This window comes from Typopeltis vanoorti, chromosome 20 (assembly GCF_054136105.1).
Source record: "Typopeltis vanoorti isolate ZY-2024b chromosome 20, IOZ_Tvanoo_1.0, whole genome shotgun sequence".
Classification (NCBI taxonomy): Eukaryota; Metazoa; Arthropoda; class Arachnida; order Uropygi; family Thelyphonidae; genus Typopeltis; species Typopeltis vanoorti.
This window is the reverse complement of record NC_143568.1, coordinates 64,546,900-64,574,223: the sequence shown is the minus strand read 5'-3', so window position 1 is coordinate 64,574,223 and position 27,324 is coordinate 64,546,900. Positions and strand designations below refer to the sequence as shown.

General features: G+C 35.1%; 1 protein-coding gene across 1 annotated transcript in view; it reads left to right on the top strand.

Moving 5' to 3' along the window:
* LOC150095511 (cytochrome P450 3A8-like) overlaps positions 1 to 27,045 on the top strand; it is a 63,542-nt gene extending 36,497 nt beyond the window's left edge. Inside the window, exons 9-14 of the mRNA XM_090410360.1 lie at positions 1,908 to 2,034; positions 8,953 to 9,113; positions 11,086 to 11,174; positions 14,278 to 14,421; positions 22,729 to 22,891; positions 26,640 to 27,045. Of these exons, the coding sequence (XP_090266486.1) occupies positions 1,908 to 2,034; positions 8,953 to 9,113; positions 11,086 to 11,174; positions 14,278 to 14,421; positions 22,729 to 22,891; positions 26,640 to 26,744 (789 nt within the window). The 3' untranslated portion in view covers positions 26,745 to 27,045. The remainder of the gene's footprint in view (positions 1 to 1,907; positions 2,035 to 8,952; positions 9,114 to 11,085; positions 11,175 to 14,277; positions 14,422 to 22,728; positions 22,892 to 26,639) is intronic.
* The last annotated feature ends 279 nt before the right edge of the window (positions 27,046 to 27,324 follow it).

Below are 27,324 nucleotides of genomic sequence, written 5' to 3'. Positions count from 1 at the left end.
TCGAAGTTGGCCGGCTGTAGCTGAAACACCAAAGTCATCCCAAAAGTTATCGGTGCACTTGGTGCAATTTCAAAGTAGCTATCACTATTTACAGCAATTAAACATCAAAGTGACCCGATATGATCTACAAAACACAACATTACTTAGAACAGTCCACATTTTACGACGCTACCTGACAGACTACTCTTATATTCTTCGGTAGAATCTGAATTGCGCTGTATCACCAGACAAATTGTTGTTTACATATCTTGTTTTGATGTATCAATTATGTGATACATAATTGATACAGATTTCAGAAGATATCGGTACACTGTTGAACAAATTTTTATATTCAGGATAAGACTAAATATTAGTAAAAATGAAATCTCATCAAGCCTATTCATTTCATTTATAGATTTTAGAAGAGAGTATGGTAGAGTTCATAAAGAAGACCATTTGGAGAGTATTAAATAAACTTGGAATTACTCATAACACAATAAATTTACTCAAAATTTAAACTACTGATACGTAAAAAATAGTTTTAACTAAGAGAGAATTAGATCTGAATCTTTTAATATTAAGATAAGATTTATAAAAAGATCTTATTATTCACAACATAATTTATTAATTTTCAAATCCTCTGAACTAGAGTTAAAATAGAAATGAATACGACAATCATTTCGACCTGTCCTTTTATAGGGTGTTGAAATCAATATCTTCTCAGTGTACAGGTCCTAATGAAATCAGAGCTTGCACGATGAGATGATCTTGACGAGTAAAAAAAATCGATGAGTTATGAATGACTGAAAGAAGAAGAAGCCAACAAAAATCATCCCAGAAGAACTACGCAGTGCCAATGAATAATAGCATCCAGAAAAGCTTACCTGAGGTGGAAATCCTGGTCTAGAATACAGAAAAGAGTGCACTATATCAGCAGAGCAACTTAAACGTTCAGTAAAGTAGAAGTGTAGCAGGTGTAATGATCGGAGTGAATTAAGCATTACTTATGATTCCCACATAAATCAAGTTAAATCTGAATTATTGATACACTTTGATCTTTGGATATCACTTTCATTTATCGATACCAATTTTCAATTTAATTTACAACCTATTGAAATTGATACCGGAGCGACAGGATCAAATCTATTTGTTGAATTTTGTTTCTTAGATATTTTAATGTATTGTTTCAAAGTAAATTTCCATTAATATTCTATATCGTAGATTACATTCCTTCATTTCTGAAGTCAGACTAGTACTAGTAATGAAAGAGAGGCACATCATATTCTGCTACTTTTCGTATTCTGGTACATTTGCACTGGTGAACTGTTCAAATAATCGAAGTCGGTTAGTTTGCTGTTTTTGTTGAATATGTAATTCATATATGAACTTATAGCATTCTTATTGATCTCCTAAATGCAGTAGTTATGAAGATTTGGTTTCATTAACATTTTCAGGTGCTACGATTAATGTCTGTTTCGAGATTTAAAAAAAAAAAGGTGCGCGTGGCATGTATTTCATGCGTCTCACACAAAATCCTTTTCGATCTATTGTACATTTTTAGTTTTCTGGATAGGCTAAAGATTAGATATCGGAGCACATTTCTTGGTCTAGACGGTAAACGTGGATGAAAACTATTCTACGCTCTACTAAGCAGTTCTGTGGTCTCACCCCGAACATTGATTTTCTCCATCATTTAATGGCATCTCAAAATATCTAGATTAAAACATACCAATTGAAATAATAATTGTACGTTTTACAAAACGTACACTTGAAATCTAAATTCAGTTTATTTTATTAAAATTTTTCTCAATAACAGCGTGCAATCTTATTTTTGCATTAACATTCGAATCATTTAAGACGAAATTAAAATAATAAACATTCATTCATTCATTTTCTGCGTAAAACTGCATAACCATTATTTTTTTCAGCCTCAAAATGACTTTCTTCAGATAATGTTGGAAGCATCGAAGGAAACACAGATCGAAGAAGTCGAGAAAACAGAACCCGAAGCAGACAAATATACGGAAAAGTTTCATTATGAGCCTAAATATAAAGGTAAACATTTTATTCTTCTAGTTGAAAACACTTTACTATAAGCACTGTGTGAAAGTCTTAAAGCTGCCTTCTTTTGAGTACTTCTTGTGAGTCGTGAAGAATCCGTTAAGTGGTTGAAAAGATTTTAGAAGGATCGAGGCATTTCTTGGATGCCTCGAACCTTCGACATTCTACAGATGCACAGTTCGGTTCTAGAAACATATTTTTTTCTTTATATATATATCCATATAGTCCATGGATGATAACAGGATATATATTTGTATGTGTGGTTTCATTCTAAAACGGAGGTATCCTACTATTTATTTCAGTATAGTGTGCATTAAAATATAAATAACAAGTTTGGAGTAAAAAGAGTTTATTTTCCCGGAACTTTATGATGCTTAGCAGCGTAATGCCTAGCAGCAGTTGATTGCTTTCACGGTAGATGAATCACACCTTGTCGGGACAGTTCATCCCCGACAATTCATTGCGGAGACTATCCATCGAGAGGAAAATTTATCGCGAGAAAATTAATCGCGGTTTTTTTTGGGAAAAAAATTTCCCATATAAGAAATACATATATATATATATATATATATATATATATATATATATATATATATATATATATATATATATATATATATATATATATATATATATTTCTTTTAAAAATATTTAAAAACATTTTTTTTAAATAGGTAATCAAAATTTAGGAAATATTTTAAAAAATTTAATAAATATTTTAAATAATTAAAAAATAAACGTTTAAAAAATTTTAAGAAATATTTTATATATATATTTAATATTTCTATTATATTTAGCTTTTTGAAAATTTTTATTCGGTATAAAGTTAACCATCTCGGATATATGTGAAAAAAAATATCACCAATATAAGAAATGTTTTAAAAAATATTTTTTTTTAAAAATTAAAAAAAAATTAAGAAATCTTTTTTTTTACAAATTACGACATATTTAAAAAAAAAAAAGAAATTACTGGACTGGTTGGTCCAGTGGAGAGCGTATCTGCTCTCTAGCCAAAAAGCTGCGAGTTCGAATCCCGCCGTGAACATGGATATTTTGTGATTGTCGTAATACAACTGATGGTCAGCGGTAGATGGCGTTGGTGTAGTTGCAGTCAGTTGGTGATTGAATGTTGAAGACAGAGTTGTAGAGCAGGTTACTTCCCTCGATGAGCACTTGGACTCCCTGGAAGTGTCAAATAATAATAATAATGATAATAATAATTCGATTATATGAGGGTGTTCTGAAACCTTCTTGGCCTCAAACATAGATGGCAACACTATCGGAAATATTTTTTTCATTCGCTCGTACATCTGTCATAAGCATCCATGTAAAATTGCAAGTCATTCTATCAAGTAGTTTGTTTTATACAGCTCTCTGAAGCAAAAATGTTGTCTGTATCCCTTGAAACGGATAAAATTGAGTATCGTGCGGTTACAAAATTCTTTATGAAAGAAGGTTTAACGCCAGACGAAATTCATTCGAAGTTCATAATCGCTTATGGGAACTCTTCTCCTTCGTTTTTGACAATTAAGAAATGGGCTGCCGAGTTTAAACTTGGCCATACCAGTTTTGAAGATGATCCACGGGAAGAACGTCTAAAAAATGTAAAAACACCAGGAATCATTCAAGAATAAAAAACTGATTTTGTTCGTCGATTTATTCCTATGGGAGTCGTGGATTCACCAGTACACACCAGAATACAAACAATAGTAAAATCAGAGGACAGAAGCCGGTTGTTCAGCGCCAAAGAAAACAAAATAGGTTCAATCAGCAGGAAAGGTCATAGCATCGTTTTGGAATGCTAAAGGCATTTAGTTTATTAAATATATTGAAAAGGGTAAAACAATAACCGGGGAATATTATTCCGATCTTTTAGCTAGATTGGGGGAAAAAATTCTGAGAAAAGACCCAGTTTACAGACAAAAAAAAGCATCTTTCATTAGGACAATGCACCTGCCCACAAAGGTGTTTTGGCAATGGGAAAATTAAGGGATCTGCACTATGAATTGTTAGAATATCCACTCTATTCTCCAGATTTAGCTCCCTCTGACTTTTTTCTCTTCCAAAAATTAAAACTCTTCCTCGTTGGTTAGCGTTTCCTTCGAATCAAGAGGTGATTGTAGCTGTAGAGGGGTATTTTGCAGATGTTACTGAGAATCACTACAGAGACGGGATAATGGCGCTTGAGCATCGCTTGAATAAATGTGTTAGTCTTAAGGGAGATTACGTTGAAAAAGAAAACTAATTTTGAAATTATAAATTCGTTTTTTCATTGTTAGGCCGAGAACTTTTCAGACCACCCTTATATATATATATATATATATATCACATATGGATGGGTGTCGAAGTGCGCAGAATTATAATGAACTGTTCGCAGAATAAATATTCTTAAATATGATGCCTTGCTTCCGATACCTATTCCAGGTTTGTAAATATTAATATTCCATCAGCAGAATCTGCAGTATTTAAGTAATAAGAAATATTTAAACTTTTTAACACGAAACAGAAATTAGGAAATTAACCGATCAATAATATATTACTTTCATTGTAAGAGAATAAAAATATGAAAATCTAATTAAAATCTAAACAAACAGTATATAAATACATAAAAATCTATATTTTGGAAAATTTATCTTGTACTGCATTTACTTTTCATATGCTTTCAGAGAATTTTTTCCGCAATGAATTTTCGCAGCGATAAGCTTTCCCCTCGATGAGTTTTCCCTGCTATTAATTTTCCACCGAAATGAATTTTCCCTCGAGATGAATCCCCCCCCCCCCGATGAATTTTTCCGCGATTGTTTGTTGAACCGAATCAAACACAACGTCTTTACTTAACTGCGCATTAGAATTTTTGCTACCTTCTGAGGTTCGAAAATCGTTATGCATCTCTTCTGCTTGCAAAAAAAAAAAACACGATTATCTTGAAGAGCTTATTAATAACCTGCTAAAATATTAAAGAAATATATAACACATACATCAAATCTTGCGATTTTATTGCAAGATTTGATGTATGTGTTGTATGTGTTATATGATGTATGTGATATATGTGGAATGGCTTCGGCTTCCGACTAATAGTCTTGATGCTCTAGGTGATCAAATCACATTATTTAATTATATTTAATTTAATCAATTTAATTTCTTTTATATTGCCGAAATTACACGTAAGAATGGGTTAAATAATTAAGAACTCAATGACAATAATTCATTTTTTGACCAGAGTGTATTGCGATGATTAAAGAGATTGGAAGTGTGACTTAGACTGTGGTATTTCTAGGAATTCATGATTTCTATGGAATCAAGTATTTTAGTTCTTGTTTTCATAGCATCGATGTCGTACTTATTTGTTTTCTTTCTATACCTCATGTATTTTATTGTATCACCAGGTGTTCCAAAACTGACGAAATGCTGTGTTGGTTTAATATTAGATAAAGTTCTGAGTTCTGTTCATAATTGGCTTTTTTTTTATTTACTCTAGATGCCAGAATGCCGTTTACTTTCGGTTTGTCATCGGTACAGGATATCAAACTAACTGCACTCATCAGTTTCTCCATACTCTAGAATATTCACTTTAGAAACCGTGTTTAATTTCCTGACACAAGCAGAGATTAGATATATACATCAATGATTATAGAAGAGAGAAGGATTGTGTGTGTGAGAGAGAGAGAGAGAGAGAGAGACAGCGATTCCTTTTACAATGGTGGTTTGAAAGGTTTTTGGCCTTGACAATAGATGGCAACACCATCGGAAAGATTTTTTCCTACGCTGGTACATCTGTCATAAGCGTCCAAGTGAAATTGCAAGTCATTCTATCAAGTAGTTTGTTTTATACAGCTGTCTGAAGCAAAAGTGTTGTCTGTATCGCTTGAAATGGATAAAATTGAGTATCGTGCGGTTACAAAATTCTTTGTGAAAGAAGGTTTAACGCCAAACGAAATTCATCAGAAGTTCATAATCGCTTAGGGGAACTCTTCTCCTTCGTTTTCGACAATTAAGAAATGGGCTGCCTAGTTTAAACGTTTCCATACCAGCCTTGAAGATGATCCACGGGAATGACGTCCAAAAAAGTGTAACAACACCAGAAATCATTCATCAAGTGCACGATATGGAATTGCAAATGAAAAAGCTTCGCACAAGATGGGTGCCCCGCTTGCTCACAGCAGATCAAAAACGCACTCGCAAGAAAATCTATGAACAGCGCTTGGAGCATTTTAACAAGAATAAAACTGATGTTGTGCATCGATTTTTTACTATTGATGAGAACTTGGATTCACCGTTACACACAACAATCCAAACAGTAGTCAAAACAGTGGACAGAAGCCGGTTGTTTTCAGCGCAAAAGACAACAAAGTAGGTTCTATCAGCAGGAAAGATCATGGCATCGGTGTTTCGGGATGCTAAAGGCATTTGGTCTATTAAATATATTGAAAAGGGTAAAACAATAACCGGGGAATATTATTCAGATCTTTTAACCAGACTAGACGAAAAAATTAGTGAGAAAATAACGGGTTTGCAGAAGAAAAAAAACCATCTTTAATTAGGACAATGCACCTGTCTCCAAAGGTGTTTTGAAAATGGGAAAATTAAGGGATCTGCACTATGAATTGTTGGATCATCCACCCTATTTCCCAGATTGGGCTCCCTCTGACTTCCATCTCTTCCCAAAACTAAAACTCTTCCTCGGTGGTCAGTGTTTTTTTTTTTTTTTTTTTCGAATCAAGAGGTGATTGCAGCGGTAGAGGGGTATTTTGCAGAACTTACTGAGAACCACTACTGGGACGGGATAATGGCACTGGATCATCACTTGAGTAAATGTATAAGTCTTAGGGGAGATTATGTTGAAAAACGAAAATAATTTTGAAATTTCCAATGCGTTTTTTTTTTTCATTCTTTGACGGGTAACATTTCAGACCACCGTCGTATATTGCTGTTCATTACTGGTACTCATCATGTAATGCCAAAAAGAATCCTTAATTTCGAAGTGCATGTGTCATGCAACATTACTGAACTTTCTTCTGCATTAGTAACAATTTTATATCACCAAAATTTATTTTAATGATAGATAATACTACCAAGATGAATATTTCAATGATTCCGACTTGCAGCAAATCGCTTGTCTTTCTTACGTTCAAGTATGAGTTTATTTTTCGCTTCAGAATTTTCTCACATACTAGTTATAAATCCGTATGTTTAAGGAATGTTATTTTATTGAAATATAAGTAGTGAACTGAGTATATTTATTCGGTCTCTGACAGGGTTTCTCTATGAATTGAGAAGGGTAAGATTCTGTAGCAGGATAAATCCTAATTTATAATTACCAAAAATACACACACGGACAAAGAAATTAGCGCACCTGGAAGAAAACATGGTACAACGGCGAAACTAAGCAAATAGCTAGCGTGCGGTGTGGTATGCCAATGATCCAAGTTTGGTGCGATTGCGCATGCCCACACACCCTGCAGTGGTGCTGCAACCACGAACCGGCAGTCTTATAAAGCCGGCGTGTAGTCGATAACCGATTAAAGCGAAAAGCACTGGCCGACGCAAGCTAGAATACAGAGTGACAAGAATGCTTGGTAGACGCCAGAGACGTCGATTTAAACAACTTACAGACTTTGACAGAGGCATGGTCATCAACCTGAAAACCGGAGGGTAGTCGGCACGCCGTATAGGCGTGCACATGAACCGTTCTGACCATACCATCCAACAGCGTTGGGAGCTGTGGACACATTCCCACACTGCCACACGGCAGAGCGGCACCGGTCAGATCAGGAGGACCAACTCTAGAGAGGATCGACTGATCGTGCGGCAAGCACGGAGGGATCCCACGGTGACCCAGTACACTATACATGCAGATGTAGAGACTCCTGTGTGACCACGAACCATTTCCCGACGCCTCACGGAGGCGAATGTACGATCCCAGCGCCCCTTACGCGTGTGTCTCCATTAACACCGCAACATCGCCGTTTGCAGTGGTACTAGGCGATGAGTGCCACTTCGTCTTGGGGACAGATGATCATCGTGTCCGGGTGTGGAGAACCCCTGGTTAAGGACACAATCCCGATCTCGCTATCATGCGCCACACCTCCAGCACAGCAGGCATTATGGTCTGGGGAGCCATAGCCTAAGATAGCCGATCACCCCCTCGTAGTGGTAAGTGACGCATTGACGGGGCAGCGGTATGTGTACGATATCCTAAGGCCCCCACGTTCTCTCATTCCTAGCCGGGATACCAGGAGCGCTATACTAGCAGGATAATGCCCGTCCGCACACGGCTCGGGTTTCCCAGGACTGCCTACGTCGTGTACAGACACTTACATGTGCTGCCCGCTCCCCGGACTTGTCCCCTATCGAGCAAGTTTAGGAGCAGCTGCAATATCCGGAATTTTGATGCGGCAGACTGGCCCAACACGTGTGGGCCAGTCTGCCGCAGGACAACATCAGGCGTCGGTTCTCCACCATGCCAGACCGTATTGCAGTGTAACCCGCACGAGTCGATGCAACGCGCTATTGATGATGACCGGATTGTGTACCACAGATCCCTTTGTAATTGTCCTTCAGCTCTGTTTTTGCCATCATGTAAACCATCACCTGTATCATTACACCAATAAAACTTCAGTTAAATCCTATGCCTCCTTCTTGGTGCGCTATTTTCTTTGTCCGTGTGTGTACATTCCATATTTTCGCCTTCCATTAGGTAATTTTTAATCAATTTACTTTTCTAATTACTTTTTTGTATAAATTTGAAATACGTTAGATCACGGCTACGTCTTAATTCAGTTAAAACAATATTATATAATACAATATTTGTTTGAAAAAAATTGTGATCCATAGAACACTTTTCACACGAGCTAAATGAAACACAATGAAATCAACTACTGACTAACGTTAGTATTGAAATGAAAATTTCAGAACTTTCTCATGAGGAGCTAGTGTCCCAGTGCTTTATGTTCTTCATTTTTGGATACGATACCACCGCATCTACATTATCTTTTGCTGCACACAACTTGGCTTTAAATCCCGAATGTCAGGAAAAGCTTATCGAGGAAGTGGATAGGACCTTCGACGAATACGTACGTATCCTCTGTCTCTTTCTCTCCAGCATAGCTAAAATTACAAAGAAAGTGACTTATCAGATGAGCTTTAATTGCTATGTAAACTATAATAACGATTTATTTTGATAATACTTTCTTCGGCATTTTCAAATGTAGTTAATTTAACCGAAAACAGAATTACAACCAACTTTCTTTTTCCAAACAGCAATAGCGATTTAATAAACATTGATTAAACTAAACGAATAAACTAAAATGTTAAGTAGTATCTCTACAAAAGTAAAGCGGATTGTATTGAGAAGTAAATAAGCCACGTTTTTCCCCCCCCCCCCCCTCAATTATGAACTCTGAAAATATTGGAAACAAAGTAAAAACATAGCACTTGTGAATCCATTTGAGAAAGCCACATTTATAAACGAAAACTTACAAACACAACGAATTTAACTACAATTTGTTCAGAATTAAGCAACTGTATGCAAATCCATGCATCAAAACAACATTCTCATTTCTCGAAAATTTAGGTTATAATTCCTGGTTTTCTGAAGCGTAGTAACTCTATTGGTACACCCGTGAAAGTAGGACTTTTAGCTATGTGCCAATATTAGCATCATTATGGTCTATTCACTCAATGCCACTTGATTATTGAATAATGTAAATTCGAATCACATAACATGACCTAATACTGAATTTTAAAATATAACCTTTGTCTTCTCACATCCTACGCTAGTTTTATTGCAGAAAAATGCTTGCATCGGTTGTGCGATATTAGACATTTAATACCAGATGAACCTGAATTTAATATCCTGACATGTTATTAGAACAGCAACAACATTAGAAACATTTATGAAAAGTTCATTTTGCTTCCTATGAAGAAAATCGTAAATTTATGGAACTACAGAATCTTCTGAATATTAATCTTCTTGTGGAATTATTGTGAGACCTTCAGTTTCAGCTTGAATGAGAACAGTGCGGCAATGCTACTTGGCAAGAAATCAACGAATAAGAGAAGAAAACTATCATCATTATCCGTTTGAACTTGCACATAGACCCATATGTGTATGATGCACATTTCAAATTTCTACCAATTACTGCAATCTTCAATGTTTGCAATTATTGACTAATCTTTGGCTAATCGTCCTGTTTTGAGGCATAATAAACCCGTCTATTTCGCTCGTTTATCATTTGACGAGCCGTACAACAGTTCTTTGTTGTTTGAACGAAGTTCCCAGGTTTCTCCAGCTGTAGTTGTTCTGCTCGTTAGGGTGAATTAAAACCACACGACTAACTGTAAATGTATCCGAATGAATCTGGAATAAAGCAAATGATATCTTTCCTATGAATATGCTTAGAGACAATCGCTCTTGAATGTTTCAGAGAAACGTATCTCTGAATACAAATTTTGCATCTTTGCAGTTCACTAATAGTAGATGAATAAGCATAAAACGAAACTTTTGGTTGTTTATAACAAAATATTTTTTATTTGCATGGGAGAAAAGCAATCATAATTAGACTCTAATTTGACGTTTTATTGTGTTTCTTGACAAGCATCAATAATTGAAATACCATAAAAGAGAACAACAGATTAGAAAAACAATCAAAAATTCAAAGTATTTTATCTGTAATTTTAAACTTTACTAAATTTTAAACGTTTCTCTGATCAGATGGTAAGGCATAATATTTACTTCCTATATATGCACCATTCCCACATACAAAAGACGACAAGGCTTACAGCAAATAAATGCAATGGGGTTGAAGATTCTTGCTGAAGATCCGTTGAAAGAGTAAAATTTATTATTTTTTTGTTTGTTTTTTTGTTTCTTTGTTTAGGGAATGCAAAAGAGCAAGTTCTTGGAATTCCCTAAATTGTATTTGTAAAGATATATGAAATATTTGTAAATTGGTGGTTATCGATTTAATACTTCATAGGGCTGAAATCCAAGCTACAATTTGTCAATTTAGAATTCACTAATAATTTATTTTTCTTTACTTGCAGGGAGAATTCAATTATGACACCATCAGCAAATTGAAATATTTGGATTGTGTTGTTTTTGAAACTCTACGCCTGTTTCCTCCTGCACTAAGGTAATCTACATTTTTTATTGTGTAAAAAAGTAAAATTATTGTTATTACAATATGTGTCATTGGAATGTGTCTTTGTATATTTCAAATTTTAATATCAAATTATCTTACATGAAATCGTGCCGATTCTAATAATTGTAGTAATAATGAAACATCAGAAATGGAGGTCCCTTTTAGCATCCATTTATTCATCTATATATATATATATATTATATATGTGTGTGTGTATATATGTATATACATGTATATATATATATATATATATATATGTATATATATACATATGTATATATATATATATATATATATATATATATATATATAGCAGGAGGTCAGGAGCAGATAGCAGGAGCAGTATTTCATAGTAGCAGTCGAATGCAGGTGGTGACATATTCATACATGCAATTGCCGCTCAACTGGAGCATCCGAAATCAACTGTTGGTAATGTGGTCAAAAATTGCAGATATTCCTGCATCATTAGTGCAGGAAAACATTCAGGGCAGCCGACGAAAATGACTGGCAAGATCACAAGAGCATTAAAACGAGTTTCACGCAATAAACGGCTACAATTGCCACAGACCATCCTTCATGAGTACTGAGCGCCAACAACACCATGGGAGAGCTAATACTGTACAAAACACTCCATTTATTGGGTTTCCATGGAAGAGCAGAGGCACACAAGCCGAGCACGAAAACAATAAACAAGGCGGCTAGTTTAGCATGGTGTACAGAGGGTGTGAACTGGACAATTGACTAGTAGAAAACTGTACACTGGAACGATGAATCAAGATTCACCTGTTTCCAGTCTGATGACAGGGCGCGGGTATTGAAGTAGCTTGGTAAAAGCTTGTTACTGCAGTGTGTTGTACTGACAGTGAAGTTTATTCGTGAAGGAATAATTTGGAGATGTGTTGGGCGCATTCTGCTGGTTTGTGGTGAAAACACTCGATGTTATCCTTGGTTCCATGAAGTCAGCCCAGTACTTTGATATTCTGCATAATTAGGTGCTGCCTACATTGTGGAGTTTTATAGAACGGACACGTTTTATTATCAAGACGACAATGCCCCATGCCACAAAGCTGTTGTTGTTATGGAATGATATGAAGAGACGGATGTTAAACGTCTGCTCTATCCTACGCAGAGTCCTGACCTCAATCCCCATCAAACACAGGTGTTCGATGGGGGGACTAAGGCGGCGATTGAGGTCCAGAACAGCACGTTCTCGATTTGTCGCTGAACTCAATTCTGCTTTGATAAAGAAATGGAGGCAAATTCCACCTAATGTCTGCCGCACACTGGTGGAAAGCCTCCCTCAAAGGATGTAGGAGGTGATCAAATCCACAGGTGGACATTAGAGTTCGCTTGTTGGTATCAATTGTAAATTGCTAAAGTGTCCGAACAATTTTTGGTAGATAAAATATATGTTAAGTAGATTCGATTAAATTTATGATATTTTTATCATATTTTTATCGAACCATTTTTTATTTTTCCATAAATTCAGGTCCAGTTCCTGCGCAACATGATCCATCTTCCGAAATAGCATCCCTAATTTCTTAATAGTTTTCAAAAATAAAGTCTCATGATAGCTGTAAAAATAAAGTTTTATAGCTATCATATATATATATATATGATATACACATATACATGTTTACACATATATACAGATATACACATATATATGTATATATATATATATATATATATATATATATATATATATATATATATATATATATATATATATATATATATATATATATATATATATATATATATGTATATATATATATATACACATATATATGTATACGTGTATATATATATATACACATATATATATATATGTATATACAGGGTGTTCGGGATAAATTTGACAGTTTCGTAAGGAAAAAGAAAATCTTCTTTGTATCTATTAAATTTAATGAATTGACAAAAAAACAATACAGGCAGAGTTAATTACAATACTATCAACAAGATTTACTCAAAATAACCACCATTAGCATCGATCACAGCTTCAATTCTGCTTCGGAACCTCGAACAAGCTGATGCTACAGTCTCCCTGGGAAGGGCCGCAAAAACTGTTTTAATTTTATCCATTAACTGGGCTTTTGTATTACTGGAAGTGCGATTGGTGTCTTTTTCAACTGCGCCCCATACAAAATAATCCATGGGGTTAAGGTCTGGGGAGTTTGGAGGCCAAACATTTGGACTGGTGAAGTCGTAGAAATTTTCAGACAACCATTTTTGACTTTTCCCAGAGGTGTGGCAAGGGGCCGAATCCTGCTGCCATACATACGGCCTACCATTGGCTACCCTTGTTATCCAGGGCTTGACTACAGTTAGCAACTCCACAAACAAAGCCCGAATTCCAATGCCAGGGTTCTTCAACACCTGTTCCTGCAGATTTGCGAGGAATTCTGCTGTACGAACGCAATCAGATCGTCTGCTAGGGATCTTTCTTCTTGCTACATCCTCGTAGTCACCATTGCAAGTCTCTAGTTCATTCCTGATTGTTTTTACTGTATTCAGGGAGCATTGGGCAGCAGTCGTAATATCCTTATTTTGATGGCGGGCACGAATCATCATGATACAAGTTATTCTCTTCCATGATTCAGGTGGGTTCCAGCTATCCATCCTTTATGACATCTTGTATATGAATGAAGAAGGGTCCAAACTTTTAAATGAAGAGAAGTGTGTGTTAATACATGTAACTTACGGAAAAATATAATTAATTATAAATATGTCAAATTTATCCCGAACACCCTGTATATATATATAAGAAGAGGTTAAAAGAAATATTCGTGCTGTTTGCGTTTTAATATTTTTATTTATTTGTAACATATCTGTTATTACTTCACTCCGATGGTGGTTAGCTTCATTCTCCAAATGTTCTCCTTTAAGAACCCTCTAGGAGTGTTGGAGGTAACCGACAGATTCATGGCTTTAAACAAAGCATGAAAATGCACAAATTACTCGTACTTTCACCAGGGGTAATGAATACTGTGATAGTACTAAATAAAAACTTTATAATATTATTACATTTTTATGCATAGTTTGTGTTATTTTAATAATAAAATTTACTTACTTTGTGTTTATTCCTCTACAGTATTGAACGAAGAGCCGAGTATGACTATAAATTAGGAGACACTGGAATTGTTATCCCCAAGGGCATGATTGTTGGTATTCCAGTGTATGCTATGCATCACGATCCCGAATACTATCCTGATCCAGAAGAGTTTATCCCAGAAAGGTATGATTACCAAATTCCCTGAGAGGTTAAATATTTTACGTGTCATGATAGCTGTATAAAATTAGAATTTCTTTAGATGCTTTAATCGGTGAACTACTGTATTTTAAGGAAACGTTAATGCATAACAATATAATGACATTTGTGAATAACACACACACACACACACTCGCGCGCTCAGCCGTGCGCGGGCACGCACAATTCTTGCCAAATATATTCCAGCTCAACTTTGATTACTGAATAAAGGATTCTGAGCTTACTATACTCTGAGAGTTAAATATATCATAAGAAGTGAAACCGTTCCCCAGAATTTTGTATATTTTTGTTACTAAGATTATTAATTCACAAGTGAACCATAATTATTACTATGTCAACACCTCATATCAGAATTCGTTCATTTACAACATGATAAAAATATTACAAAAATTTAAGCTGTCATTTCCAACAGCAAATTTCTGGAAAAGGTTCCAAAATTTTGTATGCTGCTTGCTTGAAAACTGTAATCACATTGATTATAGTTGTTTTTTTGGACTACTGAATGGGAGCATTATAGAATGAAAGTGCAAAAGAAGCATACACAAGCCGTAAGCAAACTGAAAGAGCCCTTCATCTCTGGTAATATATCAGTTCGTGTTTGTACTCCTGTGGTCATACTGTATATTTCCATGCGAAACGTCCCTCATCTGTATACTTCGATTTTAATGTGTGCTCTTTTTAATACATGTGAGTGTGTGTGTTCTGATGAGAGAATCGATTAAACTGAGGAGGGATAAGCGCATGAAATCCACCGATTTATTTGGATCAACAAAATCTCAAATGCTTTTCGTTGCTTTGCCTTGGACAAAGGAGAGACGCCATGTCTGAAATGCAACTACAGCCAATACTTAATCGTATAATGCGACTCTGCATTGGCTATAAAGCAAGAAAAACACATTAAGTATTCATGTTTCATTATATTTTTTTTAATACGCGTAACACACGAAAATAAATTGAAATCTTGAACAACGTTGGGGATTAGGAGGTGTTCGGAAAGATTCAGAGACGAGGGACAAAGATGGCAACAGATCTGTACAATATTGTTTACGAGCATAGCATGAAGGTTTGTACGTTACAAACCTTCATAACGTTTAGTTGATAGGCGCAAAAGGGGAGAGGGGGTGGACATGATATAAACTTTTAAGATATTAAAGGAAATTTATAAAAAAAAGATTCAAGCGAAATTTTCCAATACATGGCAAATAGTCAGAAAACTATGGGCCGTCCATCGAAGTTGTGTAAGAGTGTGATTATTGGGGTGTTCGAACCAGATTTGTTGCTTGGAGAGTGGTGAGTGAGTGGAATGGATTACTAGAATTGGTTGTGAGTTCTGTGACGGTGAATAGATTCTCAGGAGAGATATGATAGGAATTGTGTCTATGATAGTGGATTTAGGTCTCTCGCGATGAGCCTGTAGACTCCATAGAGATGCCGTAAAAGTTTTTTTTTATTAAAATTTATGATTGCATATTTAAATTACATGCGATACATACAGGGTGTTCGGGATAAATTTGACATATTTATAATTAATTATATTTTTCCGTAAGTTACATGTATTAACACACACTTCTCTTCATTTAAACGTTTGGACCCTTCTTCATTCATATACAAGATGTCAGAAAGGATGGATAGCTGGAACCCACCTGAATCATGGAAGAGAATAACTTGTATCATGATGATTCGTGCCCGCCATCAAAATAAGGATATTACGACTGCTGCCCAATGCTCCCTGAATACAGTAAAAACAATCAGGCATGAACTAGAGACTTGCAATGGTGACTACGAGGATGTAGCAAGAAGAAAGATCCCTAGCAGACGATCTGATTGCGTTCGTACAGCAGAATTCCTCGCAAATCTGCAGGAACAGGTGTTGAAGAACCCTGGCATTGGAATTCGGGCTTTCTTCGTGGAGTTGCTAACTGTAGTCAAGCCCTGGATAACAAGGGTAGCCAATGGTAGGCCGTATGTATGGCAGCAGGATTCGACCCCTTGCCACACCTCTGGGAAAAGTCAAAAATGGTTGTCTGACAATTTCTACGACTTCACCAGTCCAAATGTTTGGCCTCCAAACTCCCCAGACCTTAACCCCATGGATTATTTTGTATGGGGCGCAGTTGAAAAAGACACCAATCGCACTTCCAGTAATACAAAAGCCCAGTTAATGGATAAAATTAAAACAGTTTTTGCGGCCCTTCCCAGGGAGACTGTAGCATCAGCTTGTTCGAGGTTCCGAAGCAGAATTGAAGCTGTGATCGATGCTAATGGTGGTTATTTTGAGTAAATCTTGTTGATAGTATTGTAATTAACTCTGCCTGTAATGTTTTTTTGTCAATTCATTAAATTTAATAGATACAAAGAAGATTTTCTTTTTCCTTACGAAACTGTCAAATTTATCCCGAACACCCTGTACATTGCGTATATACATACATTCGATTACATATGATACATACATTACATTACGTGCGTTTGATTCGATGAGATCCATACATTGCATGCATTTGATTACAGATGATACATACATTGATTACATTTTTTTAATTTAATCATTTTTATTATTATTAAAATCATGATTACATATCGTGAATACATATTTACAACAGGTTTAATTCTGTTTTTTTTTTCCTTTTGTAACAATGAAATTCGTACAGATTTTTATTTCTTTTCTTTTTTTTCTTCTGTATAATGTATTAATAATAATAATACAGCATTTATTCATTTAATAATCAGTTATATATATTTACGATTTTGAATTTTATATATTTAAGAGCTGTAACTACAGCAGTTAAATGTCATTATATGGATTTTTTCCCTTTTTGTATTGATTTGGATGATATGTAATTTCTCAGCTTTCATTGTCGATGCTTATTTGTTAAGCTTATCTGAGCTTATCTTATGTATTGGTTTGTTTGCTATAATGAGAAGTAAGCTGTTGTTTAACACGTTTCATTTCCAATACATTGAGAAATTCGTGCGCGTACTTGCGCGCGCGCGCACACACACACACACACACACACACACACACACACACACACACACACACACACACACACACACACACACACACACACACACACACACACACACACACACATGATAACTTCGAATGTCTTTATGCATGACTGAACTGAAAGCCTGAACGAATATATTGTGTTTCATTAAGTTTGTATGATATTTTGGGTGCGTGTTTCTTGTTCATAGTATGTCCTTAGAGCTCTTTTCAGGCTATTGTAGTTTGTAAGGTTTCTGTATTCAAAAGGTAATTTGTTTATCATGTCTATGATGTAGAAGTTTCGTGTGGCCTTTCCAAAGTGATTATTGTATTTTTGTGATATAATTAGTTGTCTGAGGTCTTGTTATACGGTATGTATTTCTGACTCTCCTGTTGCCATCAAAATAATGTTTTAGCAAAGCTGCATTGTGACATAAATGTTTTGCTGTCAGTATTTTGTGTTCTGACATTGCAGTGTATATAAAGTCGTTATTGTTTCTTTGTTCCCAAAAGATAAGTTTTATTATATTGTACTGTGACTACATTAATGGCGCCCTATAAACTAAATAGATTAATTGAACTACATTAATCTATTTACTTTGTAGGGCGCACAGAAAGCATACGTTGTTGTGGCGTATCTTAGTATATTTTACATTACTGCTTTGTATATTAATGTTATCAAGTGTGTGGGAACCATGTCTTTTATCCTGTAGTGTTTTCTAGTTATTGTTCGGAGTTTGTTGTGTAGATGGTTTATGTGGCTATTCCAGTTCATATCTGCGTCGAAGTAAATTCCAAGGTATCGTATTGTTTCAAGCTGAGTGATTGTAGTAGTTTTGCTGTTCTGTGTGTTTTTTATGTTGGAAAGTGGATGTTGGTTGGTTATATGTTTGTTATCAACTGGTCGACTCAGTGGATTTCTGAATATCATTAATTTTGTCATCCGAATTTAGGTGTATGGAGATTTTGATGAGCCAGTCTATGACCAGATTTATGTCATGTTGGATATTTGTTTGGGCTATGCTTGCGTTATTATGGATGGATATTGGAGCTATATCGTCTGCATATTGGAAGATCTTATCTTTGAGAGGTAGCTGATTGATATCGTGCGTATACATGTTAAATATAGTTGCGGAGAGTAGAGTTTCCTGTGGCACTCCACAGGTTACTGGTGGCTCTCTACTTCGTTTGACCGGATACGTGTGATGTGCTTTCTAGTTTGAAGGTAGTTTGTAAACCACCTGTGCAGTGGCCCATCTATTCCAACATGCCTCAACATTTCTAATAAGGTATGATGTGTGAGTGTATCAGATGCTTTAGTTAGGTCAATAAAGACTACCATTGCAATTTTGTTTTGTCTCAGGCGGTATTAATTATGTCTGTAAAGTCTTCCAAGGGAGATGTTGTTCCCTTATTTTTCTGAAGACCATATTCTGTTTTTGGAGATAATATGAAAGGTCTCTGTATATGCTGTGAGTTTCTTAAGTATGATTCTCTCAATAATTTGATTGATAATTGGTAATGTTGCTATGGGTCTGTAATTGCTGATTAAATTTCTTTTTCCATGTTTGTATATGAGTGTAATTATGGCGGTCTTCAACATACTTGGTATCTGTCCTGTTTTAAATATTTTATTTATTAATTTTAGTAGGATAGGGCCTAAGCTAGTTGCATGTTGCTTGATATCCTTAGGTCTTATACCATCAATTCCTGGGCCTTTTGTTTGGTTTTATTTGATGTATTACAGAGAGAACGTCTGCCTCTTTTATAGTTGGGAACTATAATGTCTGTTTTGAGTGGGGTTCAGTTGGTGGATCACCTTTTATGATTGGGGGAATATTTCAGTGCAGTTCTTGGATGGAGTCTGCAAAGTATTGGTTAAAGTCATTTGCTAATTGTTGGATAGGTTTTGCGTCTTTCGTGAAGCTGTATTTCATGGTTCCGGAGGCGGTGGTGTTGGGAACAAAATCCAGCATCTCGTTGATCAGATGCCTGGTTTGTTTCATGTCGTTTTGTGCATAGGTTAATTTGTCTCTAGTATTTTCTTTTGGATTTATTATTTGTGTTTTAAGGCGATTTCTTGTTATATTATAGTCAGTTTTTAAAGCTGTGTTATTTGGATATCGCTTTAATTCTTTCCATAGAGCATCTTTTCGGTGTATTTCTAGGAGTAAGGTTTGTTTATCAAAGGATTCGGGGTTGTTCTTGAACGAATTCTGACTTTCTTTGCAGCTTTCATATATATTTCCTCCAGTGTGTGTTTGATGTTGTTGTATAAGATATCTGCTGAATCTGATGCATGTATACCGAGTCGGTTTTTTCTTATTTCGTGTTGACTGTTTCTTCGTCTATTATTGTTTTTTGTTGATTTTCATATGCGGAGCATTGCATGGATATTGTCTTAGTGTGAAGGTTTAGAGCCGTGATGTAAGGATCTGCTAATTTGCACTTCATGACTGATGCAGTGTAACTGTTTGGTGGTGCTCAGATGTTTATATGATCTATGCAGGAAGCAGTGATAGTATTTTTGAATATTTCTTGTCTAGTACATGATGTTATTGTTAGTATTAGTTTATACATGGATAGCGTGACTACGTATTGCGCAGAGTTGTTCTGGTTTTCGTTTGCAATGTTTATGTTTATGTCGCCGATTATCATTATGTATTCGGTTGAGTATATGTTTTGGAGTGAAAGCCAGCAATTAAGTTCTTGCAAGAATTTTATGATATTTAAGTTTGGTGGTATCTAAATAGCATTTAGTGTTATGGGATGTGCTGTCTATTGGTGGTATTAATGATTTCGATCAAAGAGTTTCAGCATGCTCAAACTGATAAACACTTTCTTTTGCTATTAATTAATATCCCAGGGGGATAGTAATATATTAATATCTCCCCCCTGTTTTTGTTTGGCGGTATGATCTACGTTGTTGGAAGTCTGAAATTTGGAAAGCAGTTGTTTGGTCAGCAGTTATGGATACTTCTGTCTTCTTCTTCTTCTTCTTCTGCAGCTTCTCCCACTTAAGTGGGGTCACTGTTTGTTATGAGTCTCCTCCACACCTTCCTGTCTTGGGCTGTCACCACATCCAAGTTCTTCATCTTCAAGTCCTCTTCTACCAGCTCCCTCCATCTCTTCTTTGGCCGCCCACGCTTCCGCCTTCCTTGCACATCCATCTGCATGACCTCTGTAAGAATCAATATATCAATAATATCAGTGTAATTCCTCAGATAAGCTTAACAATAACCAATGTTGTTTTCGGATGCTTCTGATGTTAATATGCAGGATGGAGAGTCATCTCGCTTGTACTGTGTGTTGTATCCATGCATCAAGCGACTCAAAAGTACAATCAATTGCTGATGTATTCTGATGTAATTACATCTGTCTGATGGTTCACATTCGTTTTTGTTGTATAATGGTCTTCTTTTTGAACTAATGTGGAGTCTTTTGTTTCATTCTAACAGTATCTATGTCTTCCGTATCTATGTCTTCCGAGCTTTTTATTTGTATAGATATTGAAGTTTGCGACTTTCTCAAGAATACCCTGCCATATCTGATCCACAAAACGTGATAATGTTTTCTCTTTTGGTTTTTCTTGCTTGATACAACAGATTCTCATTAAATGGTGTTAAATACTTAGATAGAAAGATTGGTGTATTGTCTTGCGATGCGTTTCAGTCCTTGGCAACCGGTTTTTTCAGTCTGCTGGGTTTTATGAGATTGTCTCTTGTGGAATTGCTTGTCAGACAAACTATGATTGGTGCCGGTCGTGGCAAGCCTTTTTCTTTTTCTTTTTCTTTTCGGAATCCGATTTATGGTCTGAAGATCATTATGCTGTAGGGGGATGTCAACTGCTTGGGATATTCCGGAAACTCTTCTAGAGACCAAATGAAGAACTTCTTCAAATCTCTTTAAAAACTACAATAAGTGGGTTGTTCTTCTCGCAAGATGCGGTGACGTTGACATCGCCGTTGGAACACAAATGCAGACAAACTCTAGCGTCACTCTTAATTTCTTTATTTTTATTTTCACCTTGAGGTAAAATGGGATTTTTATCCTTAAACTGCACATCTAATTATGAGATGTTGAGGTTTACTGATTTGACTCTCATCCATACGAACTTATGAAAAATTTCTAGAGCCGAAAGCGGATCCGATTTCGGTTCTAGAAATCAGTTTAGAAGTCCTCCGGCTTTTCATTCTTATCTGAAAAACATTGCATCGCGCAAATGAAGACAGTTTTTACAGCATTGCAAATTATGATTAAATAACAATCGTCCAACTATTTTAAATATCTTTTCCAAAACTTTTCCAAAAGGCTCATGAAAATGGTACAGTAACACAATTATGTTTCTGTTTCAAAAATATTTTTTAAAAAAATAAATAACTTTTTTTTTTCACTCTTGTGAAACACTTATCTCTTAAAGAAAGTAAGTGTGTCTGTAGCGTTGTTGCAAGTGTGGCGCGACATATCTTTTTGGACTGAAAGATGGACGGGTCTTGGTTTGAATCTCATGTAACACGACATGGATCTTTGTAACAGACAAAAATGGCCAAAGAAATCAAAAAATAATACAATGCGTTCATAGAAGTTCTTCTGACGTAATTTTATTAACACCAAATAATTTTGAAATTATTTGGTGTTAATTTTTTTGGCCATTTTTTGAAAGACGACAGCTATTCATTTAAGTATCTAAGATGCTATGTTTCCTCAGTCGCTTTAGGCATTACTTTACGTCTGAGATAAATCTTTCTCTAATCTCGGCTGATCTAAGCAGAAATTAATGCTATTGCTTGTAATAGAGATATCAGTGATATTCGCTTTATTCTTATAAAACACATATCACTTAAAGCAAGTGAGCATCTCTATAGCGTTGTTCATCAGAAGTGATATCAATAAATCTCTTAGGGTTTTCTCCTTCCTCTCACTAAATTCCTTTAATATGCTATTCATTAGAATCAATTTCTGCAAAATAAAAGTACCATCCAGGATATTTTAAACACAGTTAGGATTAATGAAAACACTATACCGAAATTACAAATATCTTGAGAGAATCTTTTTTTTTCTTAATATATTAATCATCGACACGTGTGACGCGGAACTGTTCTCAAAATGTTATTCTCTAAAGTTTCGTCTATGTAATAAAAGAGATATGACCGACTTATAAATATTTTCCTCCTGTGGATACATCATTTAACGTTTCTAATCGCCACTTTTAAATCTTAATTATTAATTAGCAATGTCGTAATTTGAATGCTAATGGTGAAATTACTTTTTTCAATGATTTATAGGTTTGAACCCGAAAACAAAGTCAAACAACATCCATTCACTTATTTACCATTTGGAGGTGGACCAAGGCATTGCCTTGCCATGAGATTCGCATTACTGGAAGTAAAACTGTGTCTAGCAAAGGTGTTACGACATGTAAGGTTCTCTGTAAGTCCTGAGACGAAGGTAAGCCTGCTTAATCAATTCTGTTTCTAGCTTACAATATTTACAATATTTTTATAAAGATGTTTTTGTGTTTTATAAACTGCAATAATTGTCTGAATTCTATCGACTGCACTTGCCCAAAATGACATATTGTATATACTTAATTTAGTTATACCACCGTCTGTTTCCTGGTAGTTTTATTTTATAAATTTTGGGAATAAACTGAAGTGCAAGAAGTACAAAATTATTTCAATATTATTTCCCAACGTTCTCTATGAGGAAAAAATATCATACTGAGAGCATCTACAAGCAGCGCAATTTTCATTAAGAAACAAGCATTTCTATTAATTTCTATGAGAATTAGGTGTATATTGACGTAGCGAAAACAGTCATTAGGGTGTTAGTGACCATATTCCTTAGAAGAAAAAATCCTTACGTTTGATGAGAGCATGGCAAAAAGATTTAACAATTTTCGTGGTAATAGAGTGTTCTTCCTATTATTTTATCGTGCATTTAGCTCCGTATTTCAAGAAAGAAAATAAATCTATTACACCATAAAGAGACATAACAGGAAGTGTATCAGCTTTATTGTGCACGTGTAAATATCATATTTTATTTGAAAATATTCATACTCTAAATACTCAAGCTATACATGATGCCATGAGCTCAGAGTTGAAAAATATACGAAAAAGAACCGATTTTAAAAATTGGATCAGAAATGAACTTCTCATTGCTTGCAATTTCAATATAATCATTTGGTATGCTTAATTGAAAAATTTTATTACATGTACATAATGTGGAATCGTTTTATAAGTATTTATTTATTTACTCATATGAAGTTCACTGCCCCCTTCTCCCTATCTCTTAAGCCTAGATGAACCCTCCTAATGAGGGATCAGCTATTGTATTTTTTATGACTGTAAATCCGTGAGTGATCAAAAGATCGGTGGACTGTTTTGAGAGACAAGAACCGGATTTTCCGGGTGAAAAACCCTCTACCTCATTATGAAACTTTCTAATTAACTTTAGTCGAAAGAGAACAAAAATAGTTTCTTATGTCATGAGCGGGAATCGAACCAAGGTCTTTTCTGACCAATGGTCTTCGTCTGTATACCAAATGAGCTACGGAGGCTCTTTTGTAAGAACAATGTGCATTGATATGCAGTATTTTTAAATATAATAAAAGTTCTTTGTTGAATTAGTAAATAACACAAAAACATCTATAGTTAACGTTCTGTTCTCAATCGCGTTTTCCTAATTACAGGGCCCACAGCAAAGTGAGATGGCACCCAAACTTTTCTTTCGGACACTGAGTATTTTTAATGGATGTATTTTTCTTGCTTAGATATCCAGAAAGTTGGAAAACAAACAAGCGGCTTTTAACACAAAACATCTTAATCCAACTAAGCGTAATTATGAAGAATTTCAAAATATTCAGAATAAGAATAAAGGCAAGAACATAATAAGAAATTAAGACAGGAGAAAATAATTTCATGGAGAGAGAGGGCAGAATACAGAAAGGGGTTTGGTTAATAACAGACGAATAATTTAAGCCAAAAAGAGTAGAAGTGCCTCAAGATTACAAAAGTATTCAGAGGGAAGTTCATTTGAGGTTATGTAATGTGGGATAGAGACAGCATGACATGTAATCGGTTGGAACTATGATCCAGCGGGTATAAGGAAGAATGTAGATGGTATGCATTGGCAAATTAGCATGACTGAGGTCAATTAATTATTATGGGGATTCTAATAATGAGAACATAGTCTGGGAGAAGGAATGGTGAAAACGTAGGAAGGAAAAGGTTTTTAAAATCTTTTAGGAGATAATTGCGTGATATAGACTACCTGTCTAACTACACACTACCTAATAGCATCTAATGGAAGAGACAAAAGGTTCTAGAGTGTTCGATCTGGTCATAGAATATATAACGAATTTAACACTGGGAAAAAGCAGTATCAGACAGTATTCCCAGAGAAAGGAGGAGAAATCAAATAGTAGTAAGTGGAAGTAGTATTATTAAACAGGATTTGTAAATAAAGAAAAGGTTGTTGAGGAAGTAAAAAGAAAAGCGTGATTAGCATATCCATGAGCATTATATCCATGGTAGGAAAGTCGCAGATGCAAATCAACTAGTTGAGCTACGTAGTGATAATTTTGCAAAAGTTGATCGCATTTATTGTGATACTGCAATGCCGAATATTCCACTGGCTGATAAGAGTCTAAAGATAGAAGAAATAGAGGTGATTAGTATATTATAGAACCTTAATGTTAATGCTGCCGTATGGTTATTTGGCATAACAGCCAATGTCTTATGAGAATGTGCAAGAGAAGTAGGAATCTAAACAAGCTATTTAATGTAAGCCACATTTCTGGTAAAGTTCCAATAGACTGGAAAGATGGGAAAATACTTCCATTGCATAAGAGAGGCTCCAAGACAGGAATCAGGAGTGGTGATTAAGGTTTTGGAGAAATTGATAAAAATTAGACAGTCATATACTTTATAAGGGACAGAATGCTTTTGTGAGGTTAGGTCTTGCTTTAGTAATTTACTTTCTATAATAAAGTAACAGCGTAGGTAGATAGAAAAATCAGATATGAGAAATCCTTACACAGTGATACTGCTGGACTTCGCAAAGGCATTTCACAGGAGACCAAACGTAACTCTGTTGCCTAAATTGGAGCAAATGGAAACGGATCCGAATCTGGCTATTTGGATTAGAGGATGGCTGATGGACAGATATCAAAAAGTGGTTTAGTGAGTCCAGATGAAGCACTTGACTAGTGGTGTACTTGGACCTCTGTTGTTTAATTTGCACATTAATGATATTGGAAATAATATGAAAGGAAATGTCCACTTGTTTGCTGATGACGAAAAATTGAAAAGGGCGATAGTCATTGAAAGTGATAGATATCTTGCAGGATGACTTGGGGATTCTAAGAATGCGAATTGTTAGAATCCCCAATCGCCAGCATAGAATTAAATATGCTGGCAGTATGGGCCTAAAGTTAATGGCTGTCAGTTTAACGTGGCTGTGTAAGGTGATGCGCTTCGGGAGGATGGGATCACATGCTGTGGAGTATATTAATAGAACTGAACTGCAAGAAGTTGACGAGACACGGGACTTGGAGTTTACTGCTGACAGAAAACTTAAGTTTAGACGGCGTATTGCAAAGGTTGCCAAAAACATCACATCAAATGACATGGCTGTTCAAGAACACACAGACAAACAGAGAGAGGAAAGTTATTTTTACACTTTATATGGCATTAATAAGACCATCTCTGGACAAATGAGCACTAAACGGTTACCTGAATTCCTTGGTGATGAAGATGTGGTGGAGAAGATCCAGAGGCGAGTGACGAAGATTGTTGCCGGTCTGCGGAATGTTTCCTATGGGGAAAGATTGAAGGCCGGTGAGCTCGAAACACTAGAAGATGGTTGTAAGAGAGGCGATATGATAGAAGAATTTAAATTATTAAAGGATTTTTGTAAGAATAATACTTACGATATTTTTCTCTGTTTATATTTATTATCCCTTTATCCGGTTCTAAAGGCTTCATTATACAATGCTGTACAGTTGTATTTGCATAACCAAGAACTATTAATTAAAGTAATTCAAATTTCAAAGAAATCAGATTATTAATATCGATATGTGTTTAGTAGCAACTGATAAATGAATTAATTTTTAATTAATCTTTTAATAAATGTAGTTGTAAAATTATAGCCACCCTAAAATTTTTTAACCAGCAATTTTGACATCCATTCACAGGTTCCTCCGGAGTTTCACAAATCTGGTATGCTCCAACCAAAAGCCATACCTTTAACTGTGAAAGCTCGACATGATGTGCCAGCAACTAAAGAAACGGCAATGTAATGATTTAAATGCAAGTTTGCAAAAGAAACGTTGAGTTAATGAACTCAGAAGATCCATAATATAAAATATTTTTTTCTATGTAATATAATAGAATTTCCAAGGACTTAAATTCCAGTTATACACACTGGTGTATTTATGTCTTATGTAGAACTTTAAAATAATTTATCCGCTAAGAAAATTTACACTTGTTAATTACCTTTATGTTTTACAAAATTCGTAATTCATTGTAATTATGAGTTTCATTTTGTATTGTTCAGAGCGAATGAAAATGACATGAATAAAATTTGATACGAATGTGGCATTTTTGGTTATAAAAATTATTTTTATTTAATAGAAATATGTACTGAAGTCATAAAATTAATTATAAACATTTATTCATAAACTTATTTCATAAAAAAAATTATAAAACTGCAATTTCTTTATATCAGAAAAAAAAATAATCCACTCTAAACCGAAATGTTTTGGGAAGTTTTGAAAGTTATCTTTGAAACATTATAGAAATTGGGTATAAACCTGGAATAAAAAACTCAAAGCAAACATTTCCCCATAAATGGAGTACTGTCAATTTAATTTTGCTTTA